Source organism: Talpa occidentalis, unplaced genomic scaffold (genome assembly GCF_014898055.3).
Source record: "Talpa occidentalis isolate TD23 unplaced genomic scaffold, MPIMG_talOcc4v2.1 talOcc4.14, whole genome shotgun sequence".
Taxonomy (NCBI): domain Eukaryota; kingdom Metazoa; phylum Chordata; class Mammalia; order Eulipotyphla; family Talpidae; genus Talpa; species Talpa occidentalis.
This window is the reverse complement of record NW_023601433.1, coordinates 289,026-316,659: the sequence shown is the minus strand read 5'-3', so window position 1 is coordinate 316,659 and position 27,634 is coordinate 289,026. Positions and strand designations below refer to the sequence as shown.

The window sequence follows — 27,634 nt, the reverse complement described above, 5'->3', positions numbered from 1 at the left end:
TGCAGGGCACTGCTGGGTGGAGAGCCGGCAGGAGCACAGGGTTACACACCACAGCCACGTGGAGTCCGCAAACAGGGCCGTTTAATGCGGGGGACAGGCAGGTTAGAGGTCGAAAGCTCCCCGATGATACCTGTGCCCTTGGCCCTGTGGCAGACCCGGAGGGCAAGCCCAGGCCCAGGGCCTCTGGAGCTGCAGCCGTTGTCACTGGGTGTCTCGCGACAGGGCGTCTAGGGCTGAGCCTGCCGTGCCTGAGCCTTTTCCCAAGAGTCCAGGGCAGTGGCTTGGTCACTTCTTGAAGTTTTCTCTTTGGAGGAAGATGGAGAACTTCCGAAGCCGTGACCAGTGCACCTGCTCTTCCGCCTTGTTCTTCTCCAGCTGCTCAAACCTGTAGGCCACACAACTAGAGGTGAGCGGAAACTGCTCTGTGCCCCGGCCTCCACACCCCAGCATCCCGGCCTCCACACCCCAGGACCCCGGGCTCCTGGGCCAATGTGAGAAGCCCCCAGAGGACGCGTTGGCTTTCTCTCTCAGTCCCAGGACCCAGCCCTGTGCACAGCAGGTGATGGAAGCACCAAGGAGCCACAGGCCTTGCTTTCACCTAGGGTGCGTGGAGAGGGGCAGGGAGATACTGGGGCTCATCTCTTTGCAAACCCAGCCTTACTGCAGCCAAGGAACAACCCCACTTAAAACACATCCGAGCACCCACTAGTGACAGGCACCGGTGCACGCTGGGGGCCCTTCCCCATCCCCAGTTTGGTAAGGGCGGCAGGAGCAAAGTGCCCGTGTTATAGGCTGCATTTAAGGCGGAGGGGCTGGTGCAGGGGGAGGAAGAGCAGAGCCTGCCTGGTGCTCGCAGAGAGAGTCGAAATGGCTTTTTAAAAATAAGAAGTTTTAAAAATATATAACAAAAACCCCACACGTTCAGTACAGGGAAACCAGCACACGCAGGTCCTGGGGGGCCAGCCGGCCGCGGCTCTGCCTGGGGGGCAATACGGCTCGCTTAGGACAAGCAGGAGGGAGGCTTTGGGGGAGAAGGACAGCGGTTGCAGTGTTGGGTCTGTTTGGGGCTCTGCCGAGGGACAGAGTGGGGCGCATCCTGCCTGTCGTAAACGTCATCTGACTTCCAAAGGGTCCTGAGGTTGCTTAAAACAGCCCACCGGCCGGAGAGGGGTGCGGCCCAGCAAGCCTCCCTCTCGCTCAGCTTCTTATCTTCACCCCAAAGCCTCGCAGCTGGAGGAGCCGGCTGGCTCGTGCAGAGCCCTGCGGTCTCTTCGGAAGATGGAGGGGGCAGCACCCCGCGGTGCCCCCGCTTTTCACTGAACCATTTCCCCAGAGTCACGTCTGGGGGGCTCCAGCAGCAAGCCTGGGAGCTTGGCGGTGGGTGGAGCCGAGGCCCCTCACGGCCGAGGCCCCCTGCCCAGCCCTGGCCATTGCAAGGAGCTTGGGCCTGAGCCCCAGGCCTCAGCGGGGCCTGAGGGAAGACGGGAGGTTCTTTCTCGCCAACACCTGAGGCTTCCTGCTGAACAACCAAAATGGCGCCTTCCCAAGACAGGCCAGGAAAACGCTGCTGAGCAGAGTAAGAGGACTCTTGAAATCAAAAGAAAGGGAATCCCCCCAGCGCGAGAGACTGCAGGCCTCTCTCCAGGGAAGGAGGGAGACTGTGGGGGGCACCGACAGCGGCTCCCCCTCCTTCATCCCCGATGAAAATGGCGTCAGCTACCAAGTGTCGACCCTCACTTCTTGGCCAGTGAGGGAGGTGAGGACAGGGTGACCCCAGCGCTGGGGGAGCAGGGGTGTGGGCTTGAGGGGCACAGAGTGGCCGTGGTGAGTCTGGGGGGCACGTGGAGGACGGTGAGGGCTGGGGTCGCGAGCAGGTGTGGACACGGCCCTGGGGCGGCCCCTGCAGACCCTGAAGGGTCTGGTTGCTGCCTCCCAGGGGAGCACGGGAATGGGACCAGGGGGGCGGGGGCGGGGGTGGCAGATGCCGCCACCGCGGCCGGCCGGGAGCCCAGTGGGGACCCGCCTGTGGCTGAGCTGGTGGGGCCGCGGCCGCCCCTGGACCCCTGGGCCGGCTGCCCGCACACTGGCGCACGGAAGTCCCCGCGGGTTTCGTCAAAACAACTTGGACGATTGCAAGCTCGAAACTCTGAATCTATTGCCACATGAATCCTCTGCCTCCAGGTTTCACCCAGCTTCTGGGCCAATGAAACCGCTCCAGACACAAGGAGTCAACCTTTTTTAAAAAAGGGGGAAGTAAATCTCTGGGGTGGAGATGGGCGCGAGCGACAAACTGACGACCGCGAAGCGCCAGATCAGACCTCACTGTGGTCTCGGGGTGCGCCCGGCTGCTTCAAGTCTGCCGCATGTCTGAACATTTTCATGAATATTGGGGGAGTCTCGGGAAAGCCCCAGCTACGGGCCTCCGGCCTGGGTAACGCCCCACAGCGTGACCGTGTCCAAGTGGCTGCTCCTTCCTGCGAGGCCCTGGAGAGGGCAGGGGCCACTTCTCCCAGCTCTCCCATCCCCCAGCTCCCGTGGCTCCTTCAGCCCCCGTGTACCCGGCCCCCAGAACCCCCAAGCTCAGTACCTCTCCACCCCACCAGAGTGGAGCCCCCCGAGTGCTGGGCTGTGGGGCTTGGAGCTGCTGGGGTGACCGGAGGAAAAGCAGCCGGGAAGGGGCAGGCGGAAGAGTCTCCCATTCTGTGGGGTCCTGGGGTTCCAGAGATGGGAGGAGACCCGGGCGGGGGGCGTCTAAAGGCTCATCAGAGCAGGGGAGAAGTGGCCGTGAGATGCGAGCTCTGCTCAGCAAAAACGCCAGGAAAGACCAGGAGGGAGACAGACTTTCCACGGCGCTGGGGTCTCTGGTGATGGGTCACTGGTAGTTGAAAAAGTTTTTGGTATCATCCCGTTTCTCGAACTCCTGCCCACGCAGCTGTAACGTGCCAGAAATGGCACGTCTCGGAGTCTGCGGCGGGCAGCGTGCTGCGCTGCAGGCCGCCCAGAGCCACCGGCAGTCCCCAGGGGAGGGTGGCTCCTGGGGGGGCAGGCTCACCCCCACCCGGCAGCAGGAGGAGGTGGACAGAAGGACAAGGTCTTCCACACAGGAGGGCTCTGGCCCCCAGCAGGAGTCCAGAAGGTTCCACGCTGTGACCCCACCCCGAGAGAATGGACTGGAGCCAGTCACGGCCTGACCTCCTACTTGCGACTTTTTTTTTTTTTGCCAGTTTTTGAAGTTTACCAAAATGATGTTTCTCTTCTGTTGAAAGTCACAAAAAAGGAAAACAGAAAAAAACACACCTCGAATCCCCCAGTACAACTGCTGCTGCGCCCACATCTGGCCCGCTCCCCGCCAGGATACACTACGAGCAACTATCTTATCACCACGCGGTAGATTTTTATTTAAAAAAGTTTCAAACCTCCAGAAAATTCAAAGCTGTGCAGTGACCCTGCGCCGTGGTGAGCGCCAGCCCCCTCTGTCCCCTGCCCCTCTCCACCTTCCCCTGGACCCCCGAGTCAGCTGTAGCATGACGCATCATGGTACTGCACCCCTAAATTCTCCAGCTGCGCCTCCTAAGAACAAGTAGCCAACGAGGGTCCAGACCAACCTGCACGCGAGAAATGACCCAGCGTCTGGGGGATCTTTAATCACTGGATTAAACGGCGCCCCCTTCATGTCTTCCTCCCCGAGACCTCAAGTCTGCTCTGGTGAACCGCTCGCTCCCTGTAGGACACCTGGGGGCCTCCCCGGCCCCACGGCAGCCTGGAGCCTAGGGGGGGCCCTCTCCCAGCCCAGCGGGGGCCGAGTGGCGCCCAGGTCTCAGTATGGGAGACCTTGGCCTAAAGGAGATGGTTAAGGCCGCCGGGGTCTCCCCGAAACGCGCTGCCCCCACCTGTGGCTGCGCTACCTCTGCTGGAGGAAACTCTCACACCTCTTCTCCAAGGACAGGACCGGGGGGAAGGCCGCGTCGGTCTCAGCCTGAGACATGGTGCAATATCTTGTGTTTTCCAGGAGTGGGTAGGCCTCGAAATTAAAATAGAAAAGAGAATTTTGGAAGTTGCTGGCCTCGACGGTCTTGATTTCATCCGGATGGTGGCCTGAGATGGAACAAGAACAGCATGTCCTGGGTGGCCACTTTCTGGCACATGGAGTCGGGGTGGCGGGGCGGGGCGGGGGCTGCTGTCTTCTAAGGGCCGGCACTCAGGGGCTCAGGGGTGCTCCTGGTCTGAGCAGCAGGGCTCCCGAGAGAAGGCCCCAGCACAGGGCGCCAAGAGTGGGCGCGGAGAGCGGGTGGGTCACGCTGTGCTTTGTGAGTGGCCGAGAAGGGCGGGGCACCGTCAGCAGGCCACAGGACAGCGCGGGCAGGCCCCGCCGGCCCCGCCGGCCCCGCCCGTACCTCGGAGCAGGAAGCATGGGTGGTGTGAAGACACGACGAACACCGGCTTCCAGGGGGTCGCCAGCGGGCAGGGCCTGGGGAGACCAAAGGCACAGACCACCTGGGACCTGGCCACGTCCAGGAGCTGCAGGGAGCCGTTCTTGGAAAAGGTCAGCACCTGGAGCACAGAGGTGGGGAGAGGGGACCGTCCCTAGACTTCTCTGCCACTCACCCCCCCACCCCCAAAGAAAAGGAGCAGCAGAGCACCAGGCACCCGGCCCCGCCCAGGGCTGCTGGGGATGCAGCCGCTGTGTGAGCTCGCTGCCCCCTCGGCCGCCCCACAGGACAGAGCTCAGCTCTGCATCAGGGCTCCCGACACCCTTTCCCCACTCCGCGGGGACCCGGCTGGGTCCAGCCACCCCTCCTGAGATGCGAGAGGCCGGTTCCTGCTGGGGCTTCCTCTTTCTGGATGATCAGAACAAACTCGCCCCCACCCCCGCCCCCCAGACCCTGCTGGCCCAGCCCACCGCCCCTGCAGCCTCCACACGCATGCTGGCCTTCATAGCCCCCAAGCTTCCTGGACACCCTCGCGGCTTTCCTGGGCCCCCTCAGTCACTTGGCAGCTCATTTCCCTGTCCTGGGGTGCTGCTGGCTCCTGCGTTCTCTGACCTGTGGCTTCACCCCCTCACTCCGTTCCCGCCGAGGTCGGCCTCACAGCCTCCCTTGGGCGCAGTCTCGACAAGGCTGAAGGGGAGTCGTTGCCTCTCTAGGCCCTCGCCAGGCTCACCCCGTGAGCAACTTCCCCTAGGTGCCCTCCAGGCTACAAAGCGCGGACCTCCCCAGTGCCCCAGTGCCGTGGGCCTCTAGCTCTCTGCCTGTCCCTGGTGCCCTCCCTCCCCGCCCTCTGGGAATCCAGCCCTTGCTTGAAGTCTTGAACTTCCCCCGGGTCTGGGGCACACCTGTCCCCACCCCCCCAGGCGCTGCCCTCTTAGCCTCCCTGGCTCAGCTCCTTCCTTCCTTCTTCCAGAGCCGCCCCTCGCCCCTTCCTATCTGCAGGCTGAGCCAGGCGCCCGCCCTCGGCTCCACAGCAGCCACGGCCTAAGGCCCTGCGGCCTTGTCCTCAGTCTAGGCAGCTGCAGGGCAACCTGTCTTCTCAGTCGACTGGGCACTCCTTGAGGGCAGGGACCTCCCCTCTCATGTCTGGGTTCTCCAAAGCTAGTCCGGTGCCCAGCACATAGTAGGCCTTCAACAAACATTTCCTGGAGGAAAAGGGGCACAATCCTGAGGAGGCCCAAGGGCGGGAACCTACCATGCCGGGCAGGGCTGGGACTGGGGCGACGGCGCAGATGGCATCATCGGGGTGCCTCTCGGGCCTGCAGGGAGAGAGACCAGACATTCGCGCCTGCAGAGGCTGAGGCTGCCCTCCCCAGGCAGGCCCGGAGCGGCTCTTGTACAGAATCATTGGATGTGCACAGACTGTTCATGGCAGCAAAGACCCGGTGCCGCCAGATCTCCACGGAGGGACACGCAGCCACGAGGCTGGGGCCACGCTCTGCGCATCACTCGAGCAGCAGCAGACAGTGAGTAAAGCGGCCACTTTTGGGGAGTGGAGAGATGGGGAGAGGAGCTGACGGTCTAACTGAGCGGGAGGTGATCGGAAGCTGGGGGGCATGCATGGGGTGGGGTACACCTCGTTGTGCTTCACAACGCAGCTAACAGAGCTTTTGGTGTGTGTGAAATATTTCACAACTAAGAGAGACACCCTCCAGGAAACTGAGGAAAGTCTATTTTGGCAGAAACGACCCTCTTCCTGGTCACATGGGATATGTGCCCTTGACAGTTTTGTCAGAAAAATGACCCCTCTGGACCTCCCCGGTGGCGCAGCGGTTGAGCACTGGGTTGCAAAGCTGCCCGCAGCCTCTGCAATCCGTGGCGCGCAGACCTCTCCTGCCGCCCGCTGCTCCCCTCAGCAGTGTGCTTCGTCAGTCTGCCTGCTCTGCCCCCCGCTCTGGCTCGGTGAATTCTCTCGCCCTCCCACGTGAGTGCTTGTATAAATAAATACAAGTGCTTGTATAAATAAATAAATAAATCTTAAAAAAAAAAAGACCCCTCTGCACGTCATGGGACACGGTGATGGCGACCGGGGGTGCGTGGGGAGCGGGCCTGGCCCGGAGAGCTCGCCAACCTGCACCGTGACCCGAGCCCCCGCCCAGCAGGCCCTCCAGCCTCCAGTCCGAGCCACCCACCTGTGCACCAGCCTGTGGATGGTGGGCCCCTGGGCCCCCTGGGCCGCCACCAGGTGGAGGGAGGCGTCTGTGCCCAGCACCACACACTTCATCCGGGACGTCACTGGCCTGTCGGGGTATGTGTTGCGTCCTTTGTGCACCAAGAAGTATCTCATGAAGTGAATGCTCTGGCAGAAACACCCCTCTGGCAGCGCGACGACCCCGAGAGGTGATCCTGGAGGGGCCACGGGCGGGTCAGGCAGGCGGCGGCCCTAAGGGGAAGCCCAGGCCCAAGGCCGGGCTCTGGAGGCCCCACATCCCCCCACCCCCCTGCTTACCTTTGGCCAGGTCCCACAGCGTGAGCACCCCGTCTTCGCAGGCCAGCACCAGGTAGGTGCAACAGGGGCTGAGCTGGGAGGTGGCGATGGGCGCGGCGCAGGGCCACACGCCCTCCGGTTCTGGGGAGGACAGCAGCGCCGGCTCCCAGGCCGCCCGCGCCCACCCTCGCCCCGCACCCCTGAGACTGGTGGGAGCGCATCTGGACTCCGCACCTCACTCGCCCCCGGGCAACCCTCCTTCCCGGAGAATCGCGCTGCAGGCACCTGTTCTTACCCCCAGACACCTGGGGCCCAGCAGGGACTAGCCATCACCCTCCCCAGGGCCTAGAGGCAGCACCTCGGGGCCCCCACTCCGAGGCAGGAGCCCGCACGGGCCTGCCCATGGCTGAGCTGGGACGTGGGGCCGCGGGTCCAAGGGAAGCTGGACCTTTGTGGGTTTTTAGACATGACCTCGGAGGCTGGTGCTGAGGACCCCGTGGAGTGAGCCTGAGCCCACAGCACCCCGCGGCCAGGGAAACCCGGAAGTGAGTGGCCGCCGCTGAGCAGTGGGCTGGGCTGGGCTGGGCTGGCCTCGGGCCTCAGCTGCCCCGGCGCTGGGCTCTGGGCTTGGGCTCTAGTGAGCTGCGGTCCTTAGGAAACATGACCCTTTGGGGGCGGCCCACGCTGCCCGCTCTGCTCCCGTCCCCAAGCCGAGGGGCACACCCATGGGCGGGAAGTACCGACTTTATCCTTGAGTGTGCGGTTCAGAGGGTAGAGGAAGAAGTTGTGGCTTCTGGTCCAGTGCACGCCCAGGGTGCAGGCTACCCCTGGCAGGGAAGAAAGGAAAGGGTGTCACTAAGCAGCCCGGGGGCCCTCGGGGGTGTGCAAGGGGCCTGCCCACGAGAAACCAGTCTGAAGTCTGAGGGGTTGATGCTCATGGGCAAACTCCCGTTCTGGGAGGGGGGCTGGGCACCAGGGGGCTGTCCCTGGGCCCATGCCTCCCTCCCAGCAAGGGGTCACTCTGGCTTGCACGCCTTCTAGATGACTTGCATCCACCTGCCGTCAGCGTTGGAGTAACACCTTCTCCCGAGCGAACAGACGTGACTCACCCCCCTCCATGGCGGCCGCACCCTGAAGCTGGCGGGGGTCCCCCACCTGGGCCATGGGTCCCCACGGGACCTGTTGCACTGTAGCTGGCACCCGCCTGCCCCTCCCACCCAGGGGTGCTGGGGTACTCTTCTGGGTGGGCGTGCTGCAGTGCGTCCCAGGGACACACGCCCAGGACAGCCCCTGTATCCTGCCCACTTACCTGCGGGGCTCTGGGCGTCCGCCAGCACCGCAGTCAGGCAGCTGGGGAGGAGGAAGTGGACGGTGGCCACGCTGCAAAGGGAGAGGCACAGTCAGGGCCGGGCGGGCGGCGCAGAGACACTGGCTGGTCTGGGCCACGGACAGACACTGGACCTTCCTGGGCGCGGGGCCGCAGGCAAAGCACAGTCGATGTGCAGGTCCTGTGGGCCCAGACCTCGGAGGCCAGTGAGGGCAGAGTGGGCGAGGCTGAGGAGCACAGCCACCGGGGGTCTGTCCTTGGGGATGACCCCTTCAAAACTAGTTGGGTGAGGGGCCACGCCCCCCCTCCCGAGGCCCCCCAACCAGCGGTGTGCAAATGTCATCTCCCGAGTCCCAGGGCCGCGGCCTGCTGCTGTGTGGTCACGCCCGCATGGACAGCCGTCGGTGGCCCAGTACAACCCTCCGGCTTGCTCGCTCGCTCAGCGTCCACACCGCGCCGGGTTCCGATTCCGGCCCCGGGTGGGTCCCCCGGGCTGAGCCCAGGGCTGTGTGCGTTGAAGCAGGACAGCGAGCTGAGAGGCTCCCCTTCCGCAGTGGAGAGCACCCCGAGCCCCAGCCAGGGGCTGGCTCCCAGCGGCGCGGCTCCGTTCCCGCAGTGCGGGGGGAGCGGGCAGACGACGAGGTTCGTGATGCCCGTGCCCGGGACACCGGAGCCCCGGCCGACCCCAGGTGTTAGGACAGCCTCCCTCGCAGGAGCTTCCGTGACCTCCAGGTAATCAGCCGTGCGGAGGCCCGGGGAGCTCAGGCTGGGGCTGGCCCCGCGGCTCACCTGAGCGGCTCCTCCTCCCACTCGCCTTCCAGGTGCTTCTTGTAGGTGGCGTTGAAGACGTTGGCCCGCCGCTCCCACTGGCTGTCCTTGATGAAGTGGTTCTGCCCGGAGCCCAGCCCACAGCAGTCCTCCACCTTCGCGAAGACCTCCAGGGGGCTTTTAAACGTGGTGCCTAGGTCGAGACTTTCCAGCATTGGGGAGACTGTCTGGCTCCCCCCTACCTCCTGCGTACTCCCCTGTTTCCTGCAGAATCCCACCTTCTCAGCCATCCCTCCCTGCCCTGCAGCGGCCTGTCAGCCCAGGGGTTCATGCTTCTTGGGGCCTCTCCCCTGCCCGCTGCCCATGGAGCTCCCATGGGGCAGCTGCTCTCCTTTTCCCAGTTCCACCCCTCCTTCCTGCATCATCGCCCCAATTTCTGGATTACAGGTCTCCAACGGAGGCCAAGGAAATATTCCTGATGTCCCCGGAGACCTTAGATGATGGCCGTTGTCTCCCCAGCTCAACGGGCCCCCAAGTCTGCCTGCCTCTGTGCAGTCCACCTGCTGGGCCTTCACGGTCAGGGAGCTGGTCACCCCGACCCCCATTTAGCTACCCAACTACCAGTTTCCTTTCTCTGCCACTTTTCTTATCACCCCCTTTCCTATAATTTCCTTCTTTTTCATCTGTTCCTAAATCCACAGTAAACCTGGGTGATTTGTTTTCTGGGTTCACACCCCAATTTTGAGAACATCTCTTTTTGGAACGTGCCTGCGGTGCCCCTTCCCCAGAAGCAAAATTGTTATCAGTTTCTTGCACACTTTTATAGAAGGAAGCCGCGTTCTTTTGGATAAACTGAGGGTAGCCTCTTATGCTCTAGTGCTGCTTTGTTCCCAGGTCAGCAGGTCTGCCAGGAACTTGCTAGAATTGCAGACTCTCAGGCCCCACAGAGACACGAAACTCTGGGGTGGGTGGGGCGCAGCAATCTGGGCTCTAACAAGCCTTCCAATGAGTCTGAGCCTCCGAGGTTTGAGTGTTGCTGTCACACACGCGTGTTTTCATTCCACTACCTGGAGAGCCCCCATGTCAATACGACACGGGGTCTCCTCATTGTCCACTGTTTGTTTTTATTGTTAAATCTCTTCTTTATTGGGAAACATAATACACATCATATCTTAGTACGTTGCTGTAGAGCAAACACCTGTCTCTCATTGCCTGCTCTCTAGGAGCTTTTGGGTAGCCACTACAGACCATGCCTGGAATTGAGATGTCGCTTCTATCAAATAGAGTAGATCAGGGGGCTGGGGGTGGTGGAGAAAGGCAGCAAAGGAAGAAACTGAGAAGCAAACAGCCAGAGGAAGAGCTGAGTCCTACTGACCTGTGATTGGTTTGGGGGGTTTGATCTTCATGATGTGAACCGGCAGAGTCAACTTACTGTCACCTCGAAAATAAATGTCTGCTTCCTACAGCAAGGAAAAGGCACAGCTAATAAGCCAACGGTGGAGAAGCAACAGAATCATTAAACACGCTCGCCCCGAAGGAAGGCTGAAGAAGAGGGAAAAGGAAGAAAAACAGATGGACACTAGAAAGGAAAAGGCCGTGTGGCTGTAAGGGGCAGAGATGGGGTGGTGGCGGGCACGACTTGAAAGTGCTGCCACCTGCCTCCCGGGAGCCGGCTCTGCCCGGTTTGCGGGGGCCCTGATAAGCAGCGTTGAAAGAACTACCAGTTCTGAGAGAAAAACTTCTTGAAAAGCAGCTTCAACTCCTCATTCTCTCCCTCCCTCCAAGGCCAGACCCCGCCCTATGAAAGCTTGCCCTCATCCCCCAGGGCGCGACTTCCCAGACCCCCAGCGCAATGAATTTCCTGCCTCTCCAGGGTTTGGACACCAAAAACATGCTTTTAAATAATCCACTGGTCAAAAAAGAAATAAAGTAAATGTGAAAGTATTTTGAAGTATTTTTGGAAATGAAAACATGACTCAAGGAATGAAGGGTGCAGTGGCAGCGACGCCGACAGCCTCCATCAGCCGGCAAACCCGCAGGACGATGACAGAGTTCAGTGAGGAGGCCAGCAGTCCCGGAGGAGGGCAAAAACCAGGGCGGTGCCCACCGGCAGCTGCATGGCCCGAGAGCGTCTTCTTAGAGCCGGCCTCAAGGCCTCCCCTGGCCCTAGCACTGCTCATGCGTGTGGCGGGCTCGCCGTTCGGCTGCCTGGACCCAGGGGCCTTTTCTGCTTTGAGGGGCGCCTGAGTGTGAATCCTAAAGAACTGGCCTCCCTCTGGGGAACCGAAGGGGCAGGGCACGCGACAGAGGCTCGACCACGCGCCCTCCTGGCCCAGGCCTGTGAGAGGGACCCAGTGATGGTGGAGCCACGATTCAGGGGAGCCGCCAGGCTGGGAGGCGCGTGGCAGGGCCATGGCGGGAGCCCCCAGGGGGTGCTAAACACGCCTGCATTTGAGTCCTGGCTTTGGCGTTTTCACTGCCCATCCGCGTGGCTCCTGCCAAAGTTCTGAACTTGATGTGCTTCCAGTTTCTTTGTCGCAACTAAGGATCTGGTGGGCACAGGCAGAGCCGTGGACCAGCAGTCACCAGTCAGAAAATGTGGGTGGTGGAGTGAACAGTGCATTTAACCCCTCTCCCTGCTGGCGCCCCATTAAGGTGACAGGAATTTTAATTTTTCATTTAAGTAATAAATTCAAAAGGATTAAAGAGGAGACCGAAAAACAAGAAAATTTCAGAGCTGGAAGCAGTGGCTCAGTGACTTAGCAGACCCAGGGAAGTTAGATGGGAACCCAGGGAGGGACACCGCCTCGGAGTCACCTGCTTTATGCCTCAGGCCCCGTCCACTCAAGGAAATGGCCGCTCCAGGCAGCTGGTCTCTGGAAGCTGAAGTGGTGGGGCTGGCAATGGGAGGGGTAGCTGGAAATCTCTTTATGAGGCAATGAAAGTGTTGGACTCCCTCTTTAACTCCACGTAGCCAACAGGATAAAGTTGAAGTTGACACACTGGAGGTTGAGGCCTTGGCCCAGCCCAGCCACCTTCCCCAGTTGGCCGGAGAGCAGAAGAACCGCCCCGGCAAATGATCAGCCAGAAAAGAAAGAGTCCGAGACACAGCTTGGGGGACAGAGCCCATGCAAGACAACAGCGAACAGTTATCACAAGTGTTTTCAGAGGAGCCACTGTATGCAAACATTAAATGAGTAAGAGGGAGGAGGGCAACGAAAACCCGGGGCCTCCCTGGTGGCGCAAAGGGTTAAGCACAGTACTATGAAGCAATCAGCAGCTACTGCAGCACGATTTCGATTTCGATCCCTGGCCAGGGAGGTGACCCACAGAGTGCAGCAGACCTCTCCTGTCTCCCCGCTGCTCCCCTCAGTGATGTATTTCAGTCAATCCACCTGTTCTGCTCCCCACTCTGTCTCTGGTGAACCCTCTCACCCCCCACACCTCTGGCCTATGCCCCAGCTCTGGTGTGCATAAATACATAAATCTTTAAAAAAAACCCAACAAAACAAAAACCTCAGTGAGGGGGGTGCAGAGCCGATGAGCTCTCCCCAAAGGTAGAACAGCAACAACAAACATCTGTAAAATAGACCGGAAAATATACAATAAGATCAAAGCTCCAAAGTTCATACAGTCTGGGTGTGGCAGGAAAGTATTTGGATGGTACAGGCTAAAGCATACAGGACACATATCGAGGAATGACAAAGATGACAATTCAGAAGCACTGGGAAAAGATGGAGTACTCAAAAATACTGGTGTGCCAGCTGGCTACTTGAAAAAAATACATAAATAACTTGTTCCCTTCTTAGTACCATTCACCAAAGACGCTCCCTTATGAATTAAAGATTAAAATGTCAAAAAAAGAAAAATCTACGAAAGTATAAGAAGAAAGCACAGGAGCATTTATGATGTTGAGATAGAGAAAGCCTTTTAAGTGCAATGGCGATAAAGATTAAAAATTCTGACTATATCAAAACCTTCTTTCCAACAACAAAAACTACAGAAAGTAAAAAGGGGAACAACTGATTGGAAAAAATGTCACGTGCACAGGCTACAGCCTGGCAATTAGCAAAAGAGAGAGCCTCAGTGACCAGTAAACTATGATGAGATTAATGAAAATTAACTAACGCAAAATGCCATTCTTTCCCGTCAGTTTGGGGAAAAAAACACGACACCAGGAAGGTCAGCAAGGCTGTGGAGAAATATTGATTCAATGTAAACCTTCATGCCGTTTGGGGGCACAATTTAGTGGCATCGACATTAAAACTAAAATTGCACGGCCCTCCGGGAGCGCTGGCTCGCGCGGGAGGGGAACTTAGGGGTCTCCTCACGCTGCGTAAGAGCCGCAAACAGGACAGGCTCAGCATTGTCACAGGCCAGGCCGGGCACGCCGAGGCACGTCCAGAAGGGGCAGGACAGCCACGGAAGACTAAAGAACAACACAGTTCATTTGGCATTAAAAAAACCTCACCAACAAATGGTCTAAAAACAAAAAATGCAGATTTGTAAGGACATATACATCTAGCAGAGGTCACATACGCAGACAAAAATTCCCACGGAAAAGCGATATTTTTCAAAATGAACTGACACCAGAATGTGTCCACCAGAGATCTGGAAGACACAACCAAGCCAGTCACGATGGTTCCCTGCGGAGAGGGTGGCTCGTCTGAAGGACCAGCTTCTCCTAGACGAGTGCGTTCACATACTATTGACATACATCCGAACAGCGCAGCTGGGAAGGCGGTGAAGGGGGGCTCTGGGGCAGACCTCGGTCGGCTGCTGGTGGAGGTCTGAGCCCCCAAGCTGTGTCTCGGGCTCTTTCTTCCCCGGCTGATCCTTTCCTGGGCCTGGTTCTTCCCATCTGGGCCAAGTGGGGAAGGCGGCTGGGCGTGGGGGTGGGCAATGGTCTAAACCGCCAGGACGTAGGAGCTGCAGGAGGCTTCTCCCTCTCTGTGTCCTTGACAAAAAGGGGAGCCCCCAGAGAGTTCAGCCGGTGGCCTGGCTGGTGTTTTGGCAGAGGCGGACTGGGTTTCACGGGGCCTGAAGTAAATACAACTGGGCGTCTTTAAGAAAAAGGACACAGGCTCTCCTTGGTGGCGCAAGGGGTTAAGGCACAACCTATGGGGCCTCCCTGGTGGTGCAGGTGGTTGAGCGCAGCACTGTGAAGCTGTCTGCAGCCTCTGCAGCACCGGTTTGATCCCTGCCAGCCTTGGAGCAACTCACATGGTGAGCAGACCTCTCCTGACTCACCTGCTGCTCCCCTCAGCAGTGTATTTCATCGATCTGCCTGTTCTGCTCCCCGCTCTGTCTCTGGTGAGTCCTCTCACCCTCCTGCGCATCTGGCCTGTACCTCGGTTCTTGTATAAATAAAATAAAATCTTGTGGGACCCTCGCCGGTGGCCGGGGATTGAAATGGTGCTGCAGAGGCTGTGGGCAGCCTCACAACCCAGCACTCAACCGCTGCACCACCAGGGGAGGCCCTAAAATAAAATCTTTAAAAAAAAAAAAAAAAAAAAGACACAACCTATGAAGCTCGCTGCAGCCACTGCAGCACGAGTTCAATTTCTGGCCAGGGAGCAACACACGTGGCGCAACAGACCTCTCCTGTCTTGCCTGCTGCTCCCTCAGCAGCGTCTTCGGTCCTTCTGCCTGTTCTGCTCCCCACTCTGTCTCTGGTGCATCCTCTCACCCCCCCACATCTGGCCAGATTCTTGTATGCATGAATAAATAAATCTTTAAAAAAAAAAAGAAAAAGAAAGAAAAAAGGACACAAATGCCCACGGCCCCCAAGGCCCACACGGGGCACATGGCCGGGGGCTTGGTGGAGGGACAGCGCCCAGGTGACTGTGGGCGAGAGCAGCTCCTTGCCCACGTGCACAGCAACACGCAACCGCGTCCCGGACCCACCCCCGTTGCCTCCCTGAGCTCCAGGGAAACCCGCCACCCCCGTGACCGCCACCCTTGAGGACAGGCCATCTGGGGTGGAAACGAGCCCACAGAGCCCTGGAGACAGTGTCCGGGGGAGCCTTTAACTAGTTGATATTTAAGTGAATTTCAAGCAAAAAAAAAAAAAAAAAAAAGAATCTCAAATGCAAGTTAAATTTCTCTGGAAGTTTTCTTTAAAGTTTCTTACCATTTCTAAATCATCTGGTGTCAGCGGGTCCACTGTGTCCTAAGGGGAAAAAGGAGAAGTTAGTCCAGAGTGGCCTGCTGTGTGTGCCTCTGGGGAACCTTCCAGATGCTCTTCCCTCGCCCAGCTACTCCGGGAGAGGGGAACCCGGTCACTCCAGGGAGGACGGCTGGAGCCTGGCCCTCTGGCCTGTCGCCTCTCGCAGCTGACCCTACTCTCCAGCACCTGGAACCTTATCAGGGTCACAGCTGGACGGCTGAGGACCCTGAGGACAGGGCCAGGGGCCATGCGGAGACCCTCACGGAAATCTAAATTGAAGCGGGAATTTCTGGTGGACAAAAACCCCAGGCGTGTTGAGTTTTCTTCCGCTAACTTGCAGGTGCCTCGGACAACCCTCCAACGGGCAGAGTCAGCTGCTTCTCATGGTGAAACTTAGCACCTACTACTCTGTTTGAGAGGCGTGTCCTATCGGTATTAGCAGCTTGACAACATAGTAAGTGTGCGGCGGGTAATTAGCAAATTAAGTCTTAAAATAATATTTACTGAGGCCTGGATCTTAAAGACAGCATGAGGCCCAGGCATCCCCTATAATTAGCCTGAAATGGCGGCGTCCCTGCCTGCTAAGAACCACGGGAAGATTATTTGTCTTCCTGCAGGTCGAGAACAACCTCTTTACACCAGTCTGGGAAACTTAGTGGGACTCCAAGCACAAAAGGACTCTTCTAACCCAAAAGGGGAAAACAAAATGGCCTCTGAGGTAAGGGTCAGGACGGACCCTTCTCCCAGAGAAATGCCTGGGAGGGGTGTCAATGGGGAGGTGGCTCCCAGGGGGGCCTGGAGGCCAGCTCTACTTGGTGACAGGACACCCTGTCCTAATGGGGTGCCCGCTGCTCCCGCTTGGGCTCCCGGAGGCCTGGCTGCCTTGGGGTCGCTGGGGCCGGGTGGGGTCGGGCGGAGGCCCGGAGGGGCATGTGCAGGACGCGGCATCCCTACCACCAGCAGCTGTCTGACGACTGTCCTGGGATTCGCGGCCTGCTGAGTGTGTTCGGCCTCCTTGAGCCAAGACTCCCGGGGCAGCTTGTACACGTCCAGCCAAGTGTCTCCGGCTCCTGTGCAGGACACCGAGGCGCGCTGAGCAGGGCACACAGTCCGCAGCTTGCTTTTCCCGTAGTGCTGGCGCCCAGAAGATGGCTTTGCCCAGTGCAGGGCTGAGGGGCAGGTCACTGCGCCCCCCACCCCGCACCCCCCCCACCCTGGCGCGGCAGCCCCTCTCTCCACCAGTGCCTGAGAGGAGCTTCTGGGTGCTCCTCACCTGTGTCAAGTGGCCTGAACCAAGCTGCTGTGCCGCCCATGCCCACGCGCTCCAGGCCCCAGGCGGCAAACACCATGGGCATTTGCACTCACCTGTCTGTTACTGGGAGAGAGGTGGCCTGTAAGGGATCAGTATCTGAGAGGGAATGGCTGAGGGTGCCTAGAATGGGGAGTGAGGGCCCAAGGGAGCTCTTGAAACCATGTTTGAGATGACAGCTGTGCGGCGGTTGAGGGGCTTGATCTTGCTTTCCCAGGGTTAAGGATTCTGCTAAATGCGTCCTCAAAAATGCAACCGGAGCCCCTGACCTCAGACTCCTGGGGGACCGAGGGGGAGAAATCTCTGTGGTGTTAAGCCGCTGGGTGGAGGCGCTTTGTCACAGCAGCCCTGGGAAGAGGCTGCAGGCAGCGCAAGCTGTATAGGGGGCGCGACTTCTCAGACGACTGACATGGAGACAACTGACATGGGGGGCTGGGGCAGTCGTGGCGAGAGTATGCGTGCATCTAACTAACCAAGCAGTCAAACATCACACTGATAATCGTTGGATCGAAACGTGTGCTCACCACAGTAACGACCGCAGTAGGCCAGACCCGGTGATGAAGCTAACATTGGGGGCACAACTCTAGGGGTCCCCAGGACAGCTGCATGTCTCAAAGCATCTCCCCTGTGGGGACTTCAACATGTGTTCCAGAACTCTTTGGTCTTCCTGCGCCCAGGGAGCGGCGGGTAAATCCTCGCCAGGTCTGGACACCGGGACTTACCTCCAATGGCACGGTGGCCGGGGCCACCGCCACTCTCAGAGGAGCCCGGAGACCCCGCCATGGCTACATGACCAGGTCAGCACCGCCCGCAGACGCACGGCGGACACCCCCCCATGTGGAGCGGTGACAGGCCTGTCACCCCCGAGGCACAGTGGCGGGGGCCGTCGCCCCGCACAAGCAATGACAGAACCCCGTCACCTCTGGGAGCTCTTCCCCAGACCCTTCTCCGTTGAATCATGAGAAAAAGCATCTGACAAACTGAAACCGAGGGACGCTGCACCAAATAGCTGGCTGGTGTCACTGTAGAGAAAATTACGCGAGACCAAGCAATGGCCGCAGGGAGGCGGGCACCGGGGAGAGTGACAGCTCAGGGCACCCAGGGCTGAGCCTTGGAGCAAAAAAAAAATTAGTAGAAAAACTGGTGAAATTTGGAAAAAAAAAAAAGGCCCTAGTTAGTAGTGCGATACCCGTGCTAGGTGCTTGGTGACAAATGTTTCTCGGTCACTGAAGTGTGAAGTCAGGGGTGCTGGGGGAGGTACAGGGGACTCAGCCTTTGTGACTCTTCTGTAAATTATTCCCACATAGAAGGTCTGGGGAGAGGGTCTGCGGGAGAGGCCCCCGTCGGGACCTGCGGGGCCACGGCTGCCCTTGCCTTGGAGGAGGAAGGCCGCGAAGTTCCCTCCGGAAGAGAACGCCACCTTCACGCAGGCCATCTGCTTGCTGACGTCCTCCTGGAGGGAGAGAGGTGCTGGCAGGCTCAGCCTGACCCCTGGGCTGCGCCCCAAGCAGACCCTTCCCCGCCTCGACGGCCTCACTCCCCCCATTTCTGCACAGGATACGGCCGGACAGTGCGTGAAGAAGCGGGGCTCGACTTGAGGGAATGATTTTTGGATTTACTGCCTGGTTTCCAGGTGATGTGTGGTGATTTCTTACTATCTGATCTGGGGGTCGGGTGTACAGACCCTAGCTCCAGGCCGGCATTACGTTACCCAAAATGAGTGGAAACGGGTTCTACCCGACCCGGGGTGCCCAGTGGGCTGCGGGGGGCTGTCCTTCCTGGTGCTGGGACAGATCACCCCCGACCAGGCAGCTCACAAACAGCCCTGGAGGATGGAGGCCCAGAGCACCCCAAGGGCTCGGGAGACAGGCTTGTTGAGAGCCGGTGGCCACTTCCATGGAGAAGGCCGCCCTCCGCTGGGCCTCGCCTGTGGAGGGGGAGGGGAGACCTGTGCTCCTAGCCCTCTCACAAGGGTGGTGCCCCAGTGACTTCTCCCCTCCCCAAGGGCCCCCAGTATCATCACATGGGTGCTTAGGATTTAGCTTGAATGTTGGGGGCACAGATGTTTTGTTCGCAGCAAGTAGAGACTGAACGTGACCCTAGTGGAAACCTGCGCAGATTTGGGGCCATTGTTCTCGGTCGCCCTGCTTTGGAAGGTGCCTCAGAATAACAAAATAGGGGGCCTCCCTGTGGCGCAAGGGGTTAAGTCTCAGCACTATGAAGCAATCTGTAGCTACTGCAGCGCAAGTTCGACCCCTGGCCAGGGAGGTACCCAGACGGCGCCTGTCTCCCCGCTGCTCCCCTCAGCAGTGTATTTCAGTGGATGCGACTGTTCTGTTCTCCACTCTGTCTCTGGTGAGTTCTCTCACCCCCTGCATGTCTCGCCTACACCCCAGTTCTTGTATGCATAAATAATAAATCTTAAAAAAAGTGCTTTCTCTTATCAGGTATTTAACTACCCTGAAACAGAGTGGAGGTGGGGGCGTGGGGGCGGGTGTCAGGATAAATGCTTGAGTCTCTCCCCAATCAGTGTTCAGAATATTGAGTATGCACCCTAGAAAATTCCAAAGGTAATTAACTAGGCACAACTAACTGGTTGTGATTAACTAGCTGGAACTAACTTGCCACAACTAACCAGTCAATTAACTAGTCTCAGCTAATGAGTTATGCATTTAACTAGTCATATTTCCTAGTCGCAACTTACTAGTCACAAGTAACTAGCTAATTAGTTTTCATTTACGCTATTTTCTTTGAAAGATTTATTTATTTATGCACACAAGAGCTGGGGCACAGGCCAGAGGCGTGGGGGTGAGAGGACTCATCAGAGACAGAGCGGGGAACAGAACAGGCGGACTGAATGAAATACGCTGCTGAGGGGAGCAATAGGCGAGACAGAAGAGGTCTGCTTCGCCGTGTGGGCAGCTCCCTGGCCGGCTGGTAATTGAACTCGTGCTGTAGAGGCTTTGGGTTGCTTCACAGGGCAGTGCTTAAAACCTTGCGCCACCAGGGAGGCCCTTTCTTTTTATTTTTTTAAAGATTTATTTATTTATACAATAACTGGGGTACAGGTCAGAGGCGCTGGAGGGTGAGAGAGTTCACCAGAGACAGAGCGGGGAGCAGAACAGGCAGACAGACCAAAGACACTGCTGAAGGGAGCAGGGGGTGAGACAGAAGTCTGCTGTGCCGTGTGGGTTGCTCCCTGGCCAGCCAGGAATCGAACTCGTGCTGCAGTGGCTGCAGATAGCTTCATAGGCTGCATCTTTACCCCTTGCGCCACCAGGGAGGCCCTGGATCAGTTTCTATTTTCTATAGTTTCAGAGAAATGGGATCGGATGGTATGTGTTCTCTGCCCGGCTTCTTCCACTCAGCGAAGGGATGCTGAGAGGTGTCCATGCTGTTCCTGCACTCCTGGCGCCTTCCCGTAGCATTCCAGGGTCTGGACACTCACCCACCAGCCCAGTTCCGGGCCTCACAGATAAAAGCTGCAGTGAGTGTTCACCGCTCGACACACCCTTTCATTTCCCGATAAGCATCTGGGAGGAAAATAGCTGCATCCTAGGGTAAGCGCGTGCTTCATGTTTCAAAAGCCAGCAGAGCGGGTGCAGCATCATACCCCCCAGCACTGTGTGACAGTTCCGGGGACCCCTCCGCCAGCACTTGGCGAGGCTGGGTCTCAGAGCAGACTCCTGCAGGGCGGGGCTGTGCTCCGGGCTTACTCGGCCTCTCCCCAGACTCCTGCCATGAGCATCTCGTCTGCCTGCCCCAGGTCTTCTTTGGCAAAGTGTCTTTTCTTTTCACATCCTTTGTCCATTAAAGAAATTGTTTATTTCCTTATTTTTCGGTTTTTGAGCTCCAGGAGTTCTTTATATTGATATACTCAGGATACAGTCCTTTACAAGACATCTGATTTGCAATGATTTTCTTCTCTTTGTCTTGTCTATTCTTTTATCAATGACTTTTGCAGAACAGGAGTTTTAAATTACAGTGAAGTCCAATTTACCAATTTTTTTCTGGTATGGATTGTGATTTTGGTGTTTTAGCCAAAAATTTTTGCCTGACCCAAGGTCACAAAGACTTCCTCCTCTGTCTGCTTCCAGAAGTTTCAGTTTCAGAATTTACATATAGGTAGGTGATCCATTTTGAGTTAATTTTTGTATATGGTATGACGAACAAAAAGCCTTTAATTTTGATTGTCTAACATCATTTTTTTTCTTTCATGGTCATAGCTTTTCACACCCTGAAAAGTCTTTGCCCGCCCCAAGGTGGCAAAAACATTTTCCTTTGTTTTCTTCAAGAGCAATAATAGCTTCAGCCTTCACATTGAGGTTCCTAGCCCATCTCAAATTAATTTTTATGTGCAGTGTGAAGGAAGGTTGAGGCTGACTCCCCCCTTGGCTGAGCCAGCACCACCTGCTGGAAGCACCGTCTCCCCCACCCCCGCTCTGAATTACTTGGGTGACCATCAGTAGTATTTTCAATTAAAAAACCCTGAAATTCAAAGTCTATTCTGAGCAATATTGGATCCACTGACTCAGAATACACTTTCTGAGAAGCCCAGTGGAGGAACGCGGCCCCCGCCCTCAGGGAGCTCGTCTGCAGGGAGACAGCAGCCGAGCAGGCAGGCGGGTATGGACGCTGGTCACTTCCCCTCTCCGTGGTGGCCGCACGAGGGAGGGAGGACCAGCTCCCTCGGGCACATCAGGGAAAATACAGCAGGCATCTGAGCGGGTCTTGGAGACCCAGGCGCCGTGGCAGGGAGGCCGAGGCGTGTCCACGCAGAGCGAGCGGATGTGTACGGGGTTATCAGATGTGCTGGCTGGTGCTGTCTGGACCAGCGTCCCCGGGCGGTCAGGTAAATGCATCCAGGGTGCTCACAGGTCCCCGAGCGGGGCCACCCCCTCCGGACACCCTGGGACGCCCCTCTGTGAGGAGGCCCCTGCTGTGTGAGCACAGCTGCCACGGCCGTCCTCTTAAGGGCCACCTGACCTGCGATGACTTTTGGCCCAATGAAAGGTGAAAGGGCAGGAACTCACCACGTCATTGATGGCTTTGATGAAGAAAAGGCCATCCTTTAAAAAGTAAAGCAGTCTAACGACACCTGAAACAGAAGCCAGGGAGAATGGAAGAGAGTTCAGCCTGAGAAGAGCAGGAACTCCACAGCTGGCTTTCTGAGATTATCATCCAGCTGTTCCCCTGGTGGTGCTCCCCTCCCATCCTCGCCCTGGCCCCTGCAGAAGCATCCCCTAAGCACTCTGGCCACGCGGTCCACTCCGACCTGCCGCCTGACCCAGCACACCTTCCCAGCGCTGCGCTTCCCCCACCGGCTGGGGGGCCCTCCCTCCGGGTGTCTCCCCCTCTGTGCCTCATCGCTCAGCCCCGAGCAGGCTCCTCACGTGGCTTCAACTTATTGGACAGCACATGATTCTGTCACCGCAATCCCTGGCTACGCTCAGGGACCAGTGCCACGCACCGACTTCCTCCTTCCTGGAGATGCCCCCAGGCGCCCTCTCCCGCCCTACACCATAAATCACACAGGCCTGGAACAGGGACCGGCCTTTGGGTGGGAGAGGGTCTGACTCTACCCAGTGAACACCGAGGCCTCTCTGCTCCCTGCCCACACTGCGAGGTAGAGCGGGCTGCACCCTGTGCCCAGTGGCCCGACGTGACTGTGGCAGGAGCCATCCCAGGAACACGGGGGTCTGCCCCCCGCCCGCCTCCCTGCTCCCCACCCCACACGTGACAGCCCACGGCCTCCCACTTTCCTCTGCCCTTTCAAAGCTTTCTATTCGGCATGAATTCCAGCCTTTCAGAAAACAGTTCAGCACCTGTCTGTCCCTCACCTCACTTCCTCTCGTGTGCCATTTCACATAACTATAGTACAATTTCCCTTTTCATTTTAACAGCCCCAGCCTGGGTTCATGAACTCTCTTCTCAGTGAAGGCGATTGTTCTCTCAACTCATTCGGACTTTTCCAAACTCCCGCCAGGGTGTCCTTCCTCAAGTCCAGTCTGGCCAGGCCCTTCTCTTGGACATGGTGGGCCCTGCTCCCCAGGGGCCTGGACCACCTGGGGCGGAGAGGGAAGCGAGTCTGGCTGTGTGAGCACCAGGCGTGTGTGAGGGGTGGACGCTGGGGCCACGCAGCCTGACCCAATCCTGACCTGCTGCCCACTTTCCCTGTCGCCTCAGTGAGTTACCAAACCTCAGGGCTGGGCAGCCTCTTCTGAGAAACTGGGCAGCACATCGCACTCCCTCCTGGAGCAGCTGCGGGGAGTGTCTGGCACCTGGCACCCACGCTGTGGTGGTGTTGGTCCTACTACCTGACCCAAGGGGGTGCTGCACCTGGCCCGCCAGCCCTGGGGCAGACCTGGACAGCAGTCGACAGGTTTCTGAAACAAGGCTCAAAAGGAAGATGAAGAACAAGTACCCATTTCATCTACAGGAGCAATAAGCATCTCGTTCCCCAAATCCAAGACGCAGAGGGAAGTGACGGCAACCTTAAGCTTCTCCCAAGCGAATGCGCGCCTGGCAGTGTACAAGTTATAGATGGAGAATCCGCCGGCTCCGCCAACGAACACGTAGTCTCGGGAAATAGCCATACAAGTTGGCATTTTGTTGAGCTGGGAAAAAGCAAACAAAGAAAATGATTTTCAGCTGTCACTGTCTCCAGTAATAGGCGTTCACTTTTCTTTTTTTTTTTTTTTTAAGATTTATTTTTATTTATTTATGCATAAAGAGCTGGGGTGTAGGTGTAAGGTAAGTAAAGTATCAGGCTTTTCTGCCCTCCTGCCATTTGATTAAATGCATGCCTGATGGCAGGCACCTGGAGTAGGGTGTGGGCATGCATAGGTGAGTATACCTGGGCTGAGAGACTGGGCTTATTAGGGCGGCGTCACAGGGATGCCAGCAGGGCAAAAGAAGCAGAGAAGCAAGTCACAAGAGAACGCCAGAAGAATGAGGACTTGCAGGCTTCCCGGCACCCCGCCTGCCATGTGCCTGGTAAACTCAAAACCCTGAAAAAAGGCACCGAGGGCTCCAGGGCTTCTCATTTACCCATCTGCTCGGATCATAGGGATCCTCCACTGTGCCCATTCCTGCCACTACAGTAGGTCAGCGATGTGCAGGGGAGAGGACTCACCAGAGACAGAGTGGGGAGCAGAACAGATGGATCTACTGAAATCCACTGCTGAGGGCAGCAGCGGGGAGACAAGAGAGGTCTGCTGCACCACGTGGGTCAGCTCCCTGGCTGGGGATCGAACTCGTGCTGCAGTGCCTGCAGATTGCTTCATGGTGCTGAGACTTAACCCCTGCACCACCAGGGAGGCCCAGGCACTCACTTTTCAAAGAGGCACGTGGGCGTCCTGACATGTCTTGTCACCCCCCAAATGCTGGGCCTGCCCAAGCACCCTGCCCAGCAGGAGAGAGCCACCGCCTTCCACTGCCGGGTCAGGGCCAGAGGAAACAAAGGAGCGAGAACAAATGTGCACCCACCCGGGAGCACAACCGCTGGGCCTGACCCTCTGAAATACCGTGGGGGTGGGGAGGTGAGAGCTGGGGTCAACGTCAGGAAGCTGTTAGAGTGACTATGGCCAGCAGTGAAAACAGCTTCTGTGTGATCTTCAGTTTCCCCAGGCAATCACCAGATGCATTTTAATCGCCAGGGGGCTAGGATCTTTCAACAGCGCTAGCCAAGCGCATGAGAGTTCCTGGCAGGAATTCCAGCCGTGGGTCAGAGGCTCCCGACTGACTGAGAGCCAACTCCTCTGGCTGGCCCTACCTTGCTCTCCAGGAGGGGTGAGTAGAGGGTGGGCAGGACCTGGCTAGGCTCCACCGCCTTCAATGCGTCCCTCTCCTCAATAATTTTCCACGACCGCTCAAATAGGAGGTTCACCAGCTTGTTGATCATTCGATAAGGCTGAGGCAGAGTGTCCAGCTCCTGATCTGGGTCCTTGAGGACGTGATCCTCTTCCGCGTCCTTGGGCCAGTCCTTCTCTGCCGAGGACAGCACCTCCAGCAGCCCCTTGTGCGTGGAAATGGACAGCTTCGTCTTCTGGGACTGAGTTTCTCTGGGAGAGGACATCACGCAAGGAGGTGCTGGGAATGTCCGAGAAACGCTGCAGCGTTGAGAAAGGAAGTGAGTGAAGGACCTTTGGAGACAAGGACGGTCTGAAGACAGGTCGCCTCCCGCTCTAGCCCCAATGCCCGTGGCTCCCCTTAGTCACAAGGCTGCAGGTCCCTTAACCAGCACACCTTGGGGCTGCTCTTCTGTCCTGAGGGCACCAGTAGGGGCAGGTACCCACAACTCGGCAGCTGGAGGGCAAGTGCTGGGAGGAGTGGGGAGGAGCATTCCCGCTCCTGTCTGTACCTAAGAGACGAAGTGACTGTCTTTCTGTCCCCCAAAGAATTCACCCTTTGTGAAAGCCGAGGCTTCCTCCCGGTTCTCCCATCTCTGTTGTGTGTGCTCGCCCACCCGGGGCATGAGCCACGGCTTTGTCCCCTTCCTACTCCTCACCTCCAATCAGATGCAGCTCAAGAACTCCTGATCCTTATTATTTCTTCCTTCCTATTTGCACAGCTGTCCCCCGGAGTTCTGGAGAGATGGTGCCCAGAGCCTGTGAGCTTTCTGAGGGCCGACAGGAATGCTTGAGACATGGGGGGGGGGGGGGGAAAACAGTTTTGAAAATAATGAAGTATCTACAAAAATGTTTACAACATGTCAGCTCTACTCTGAACTTTATGCATATATAAAGTTTAAGTCTATAAGAAAAGAACAGGTGGGCCTCCATGGTGGCGCAAGGGATTAGGTCTCAGCACTATGAAGTGATAGGAGCCACTGCAGTACGAGTTTAATCCCCGGCCAGGGAGCTGACCCACATGGCGCAGCAGAACAGGTAGTGTATACTTTACAGCACTAAACAAGACAAAAATTATGAAAAGGCTTTCAAATGCCACAGTCAATAAGTGGCGTCACCGTGGAGCGGGGACTCTGAAGATGTATAACATGCAGGGACGTAGGGCTTCTTGTCCTGCCAGGGTGCCTGGGTCCACAAAGTCTCACAGAGGCCCACTCACCTTCTCAGCACCCCGAGACATTTCCATTGCGTGTAGGTGAGGTCTCGCTGACATGGGGGTGAGGGGTGGGGCAGTATATGAAGTGACTGGTGGGAAACATACCCAGAGCTCACACAGGGCCAGGAATAGTCCCTGCTTCACCAGCAGGCAGGGAGCACTCACCGCCTCCCGGGTGGGGCACTCAGAACCAGCTTAGCTCCCCAATCCAAATGAACTACTCTGGCGCAGCTCCCCCATCCTCGGGAGAGAAGTCAGAATATCAAGCCATCACTAACTTAATTGCATCCCAGAACAAAGCTCAGGAACATTTACAGGAATACAAAAAATCCAGCATCTACTTTAGTAAAATTCAAAATTTTACTGGGAGTCAATAAAAAATCATTTGGTATGCAAAGGGAGGCATACCAAGTTTTATCCACATACGAAACCTACCCCCAAAATATACTAGAATAAATGAGGTCAGAAGGCTGCAGGCTGAAAATTCAACATGCAAAGACCTACTGCATTTCTACATGATGGCAAAGACAATCATGGTTCCAGTCTTATCAACAAGGCTTCCGGTTGATCAGTCCCTGGGGCCCAAGGCTGCACTCAGTCAATGGTCCCCCGGGGCGGTCCCTGTCATACCTTGTGATGTAGCCCATTGTCCCAGGGCAATCCAGCCTCTGCTCTTGTTCAATTTGAAAGGAGCCTTGTAGGGTCTGGTACGCTACATTCTTTTAGGTCATATAACTGATTGACCCAGCTGTTCTGACCTTGAATTGGAATTCAGAACTGCACATAACAAAATGGCGGCCGAGCAGACCGCTTAAGTGTAGCAGACCCACAGATGTCCATGGTAGCTCAGTTTGCAGGGGCCCCAGATTAAAAGCAATCCAAATGTTTATCAATAAATGAATAAACACACTGTCATTCACATACTATATTCAATGGGAATAAAAATAGTCCAGCCACTTTGGAAGACAGTTGGGCAGCTTCTCAGAGTGGAATATACACTGGCCACATGAGGGAGTAATCCCACTCTTACATACTTATGTAAGAAAAACAAAAATTAATGCTTCGTGTGAAAATCTGTACTGAATTTATAATAGCTTTATTTATAAATGCTGGACACCACGCAGATGTACGTCAGTGGATGAACAGACTGCACTGCCTGAACTGACCTGGAATTTAGCACCCAAACATTGCCAGGAACCACATGAGCCTCTTCCCCAACACCTGAGGACAGACAGGTGCCAACGTGTACACCCCTAGACTTGAACGGCCCAGCTCTTTGCAGGGGTCCAGGCGGAACCTGGATGTGGCTGGAAGCAAGGCCGCTCTCCACCATGCAGGTGGGAGTCAGAAATAGGGAGAGAAGGCAAATGGGAAAGCTCTGGGGGTCCTTTCTCCTCACAGCACCACACGGCACTGTTTCCAGGTATTCCTGGAAGCCCGGGGATTTTGAAGGTGAAGCTGGACTTCCCGATCGTGATGTAGATCTGTTTGTCAAGAGTGTGTGGGACAATCCATTACCTTGAATTCAATCCTTCAAATAATTAAACATGGGGCGTCTGGGCCTGCCGACGCCAGGGACAGGCCTGGTCCGGGAGTGAAGACGACGAAGCAGTGACCTTGCACTTGTAAGATCACTGCTATGGAACGGGTGGTGCTCCACGTCTTCAAACACCACAGAAGCAACCTCAGGGGTGCAATTTCACTGCCAAGCTGGCTTTGCCCCCCACTTTGCTCCTGTTACCTCTTCTGGGATTTCCTCAGGCAGCAACCGACCACCCCTGGGGAAAGAGCTCTCCCGGACCCCGCACAGGAGAGCCAGGCGCACCCCCCCCCCCCCCCCCCGCCCGGGGCTGGCGAGAACCCCGCGGGCTCCCGGGGGATCTGCCGGGGCCGGCGCCCGCGGACGCCGGGGGTCGGGCAGGCGGACCCCGCCGACCCCGCCGGGCGAGCCCCGGCGCGCGTGGGAGCCCGGACCCCAGCGCAGAGGCGCGGTCTCAGAGCCCACCTGGGCCGCGGCTTGGCGTCGCCTTGGCAACCGCCGCTTCCGGCCCCGACCGGAAGCCGCGCGCGCGGGAGGCGC

General features: G+C 57.5%; 1 protein-coding gene across 4 annotated transcripts; it reads right to left on the bottom strand.

The window, feature by feature from the left end:
• Window positions 1–69: 69 nt before the first annotated feature.
• Window positions 70–27,592, bottom strand: WDR93 (WD repeat domain 93). 4 transcript variants are annotated; one of them, XM_054694697.1, is made up of 18 exons: window positions 27,560–27,592; window positions 24,998–25,127; window positions 24,263–24,599; window positions 22,913–23,105; window positions 21,522–21,586; window positions 17,863–17,941; window positions 16,134–16,249; window positions 15,144–15,182; window positions 10,386–10,470; window positions 9,032–9,203; window positions 8,225–8,295; window positions 7,656–7,742; window positions 6,937–7,056; window positions 6,620–6,833; window positions 5,683–5,746; window positions 4,395–4,551; window positions 3,906–4,095; window positions 70–385 (listed from the first exon to the last, which is right to left on the bottom strand). In XM_054694697.1, the coding sequence occupies exons 3-18, from the start codon at window positions 24,563–24,565 to the stop codon at window positions 286–288; spliced, it is 2,055 nt and encodes a 684-aa protein (XP_054550672.1). In that variant the 5' UTR covers window positions 24,566–24,599; window positions 24,998–25,127; window positions 27,560–27,592; the 3' UTR covers window positions 70–285. The 4 variants fall into 4 exon arrangements, with proteins under 4 accessions (XP_054550672.1, XP_037365784.1, XP_054550674.1 ...); XM_037509887.1 differs by lacking the exon at window positions 27,560–27,592 and adding an exon at window positions 27,073–27,369; XM_054694699.1 differs by lacking the exon at window positions 27,560–27,592 and adding an exon at window positions 27,073–27,369 and having other exon boundaries at window positions 24,302–24,599.
• Window positions 27,593–27,634: the final 42 nt, after the last annotated feature.

Bases quoted from the DNA above. Each gene is read 5' to 3' on its own strand.
- WDR93 (XM_054694697.1), bottom strand. From the start codon at position 24,565: ATGTCCTCTCCCAGAGAAACTCAGTCCCAGAAGACGAAGCTGTCCATT. The intron at 15,183-16,133 runs GTAGGGATGCCG...TTTTCCCCTTAG, and splicing joins TCGTCAGACAGCTGCTGGTG to GACACAGTGGACCCGCTGAC. The intron at 6,834-6,936 runs GTAAGCAGGGGG...TGGCCCCTCCAG, and splicing joins GCTGTGGGACCTGGCCAAAG to GATCACCTCTCGGGGTCGTC.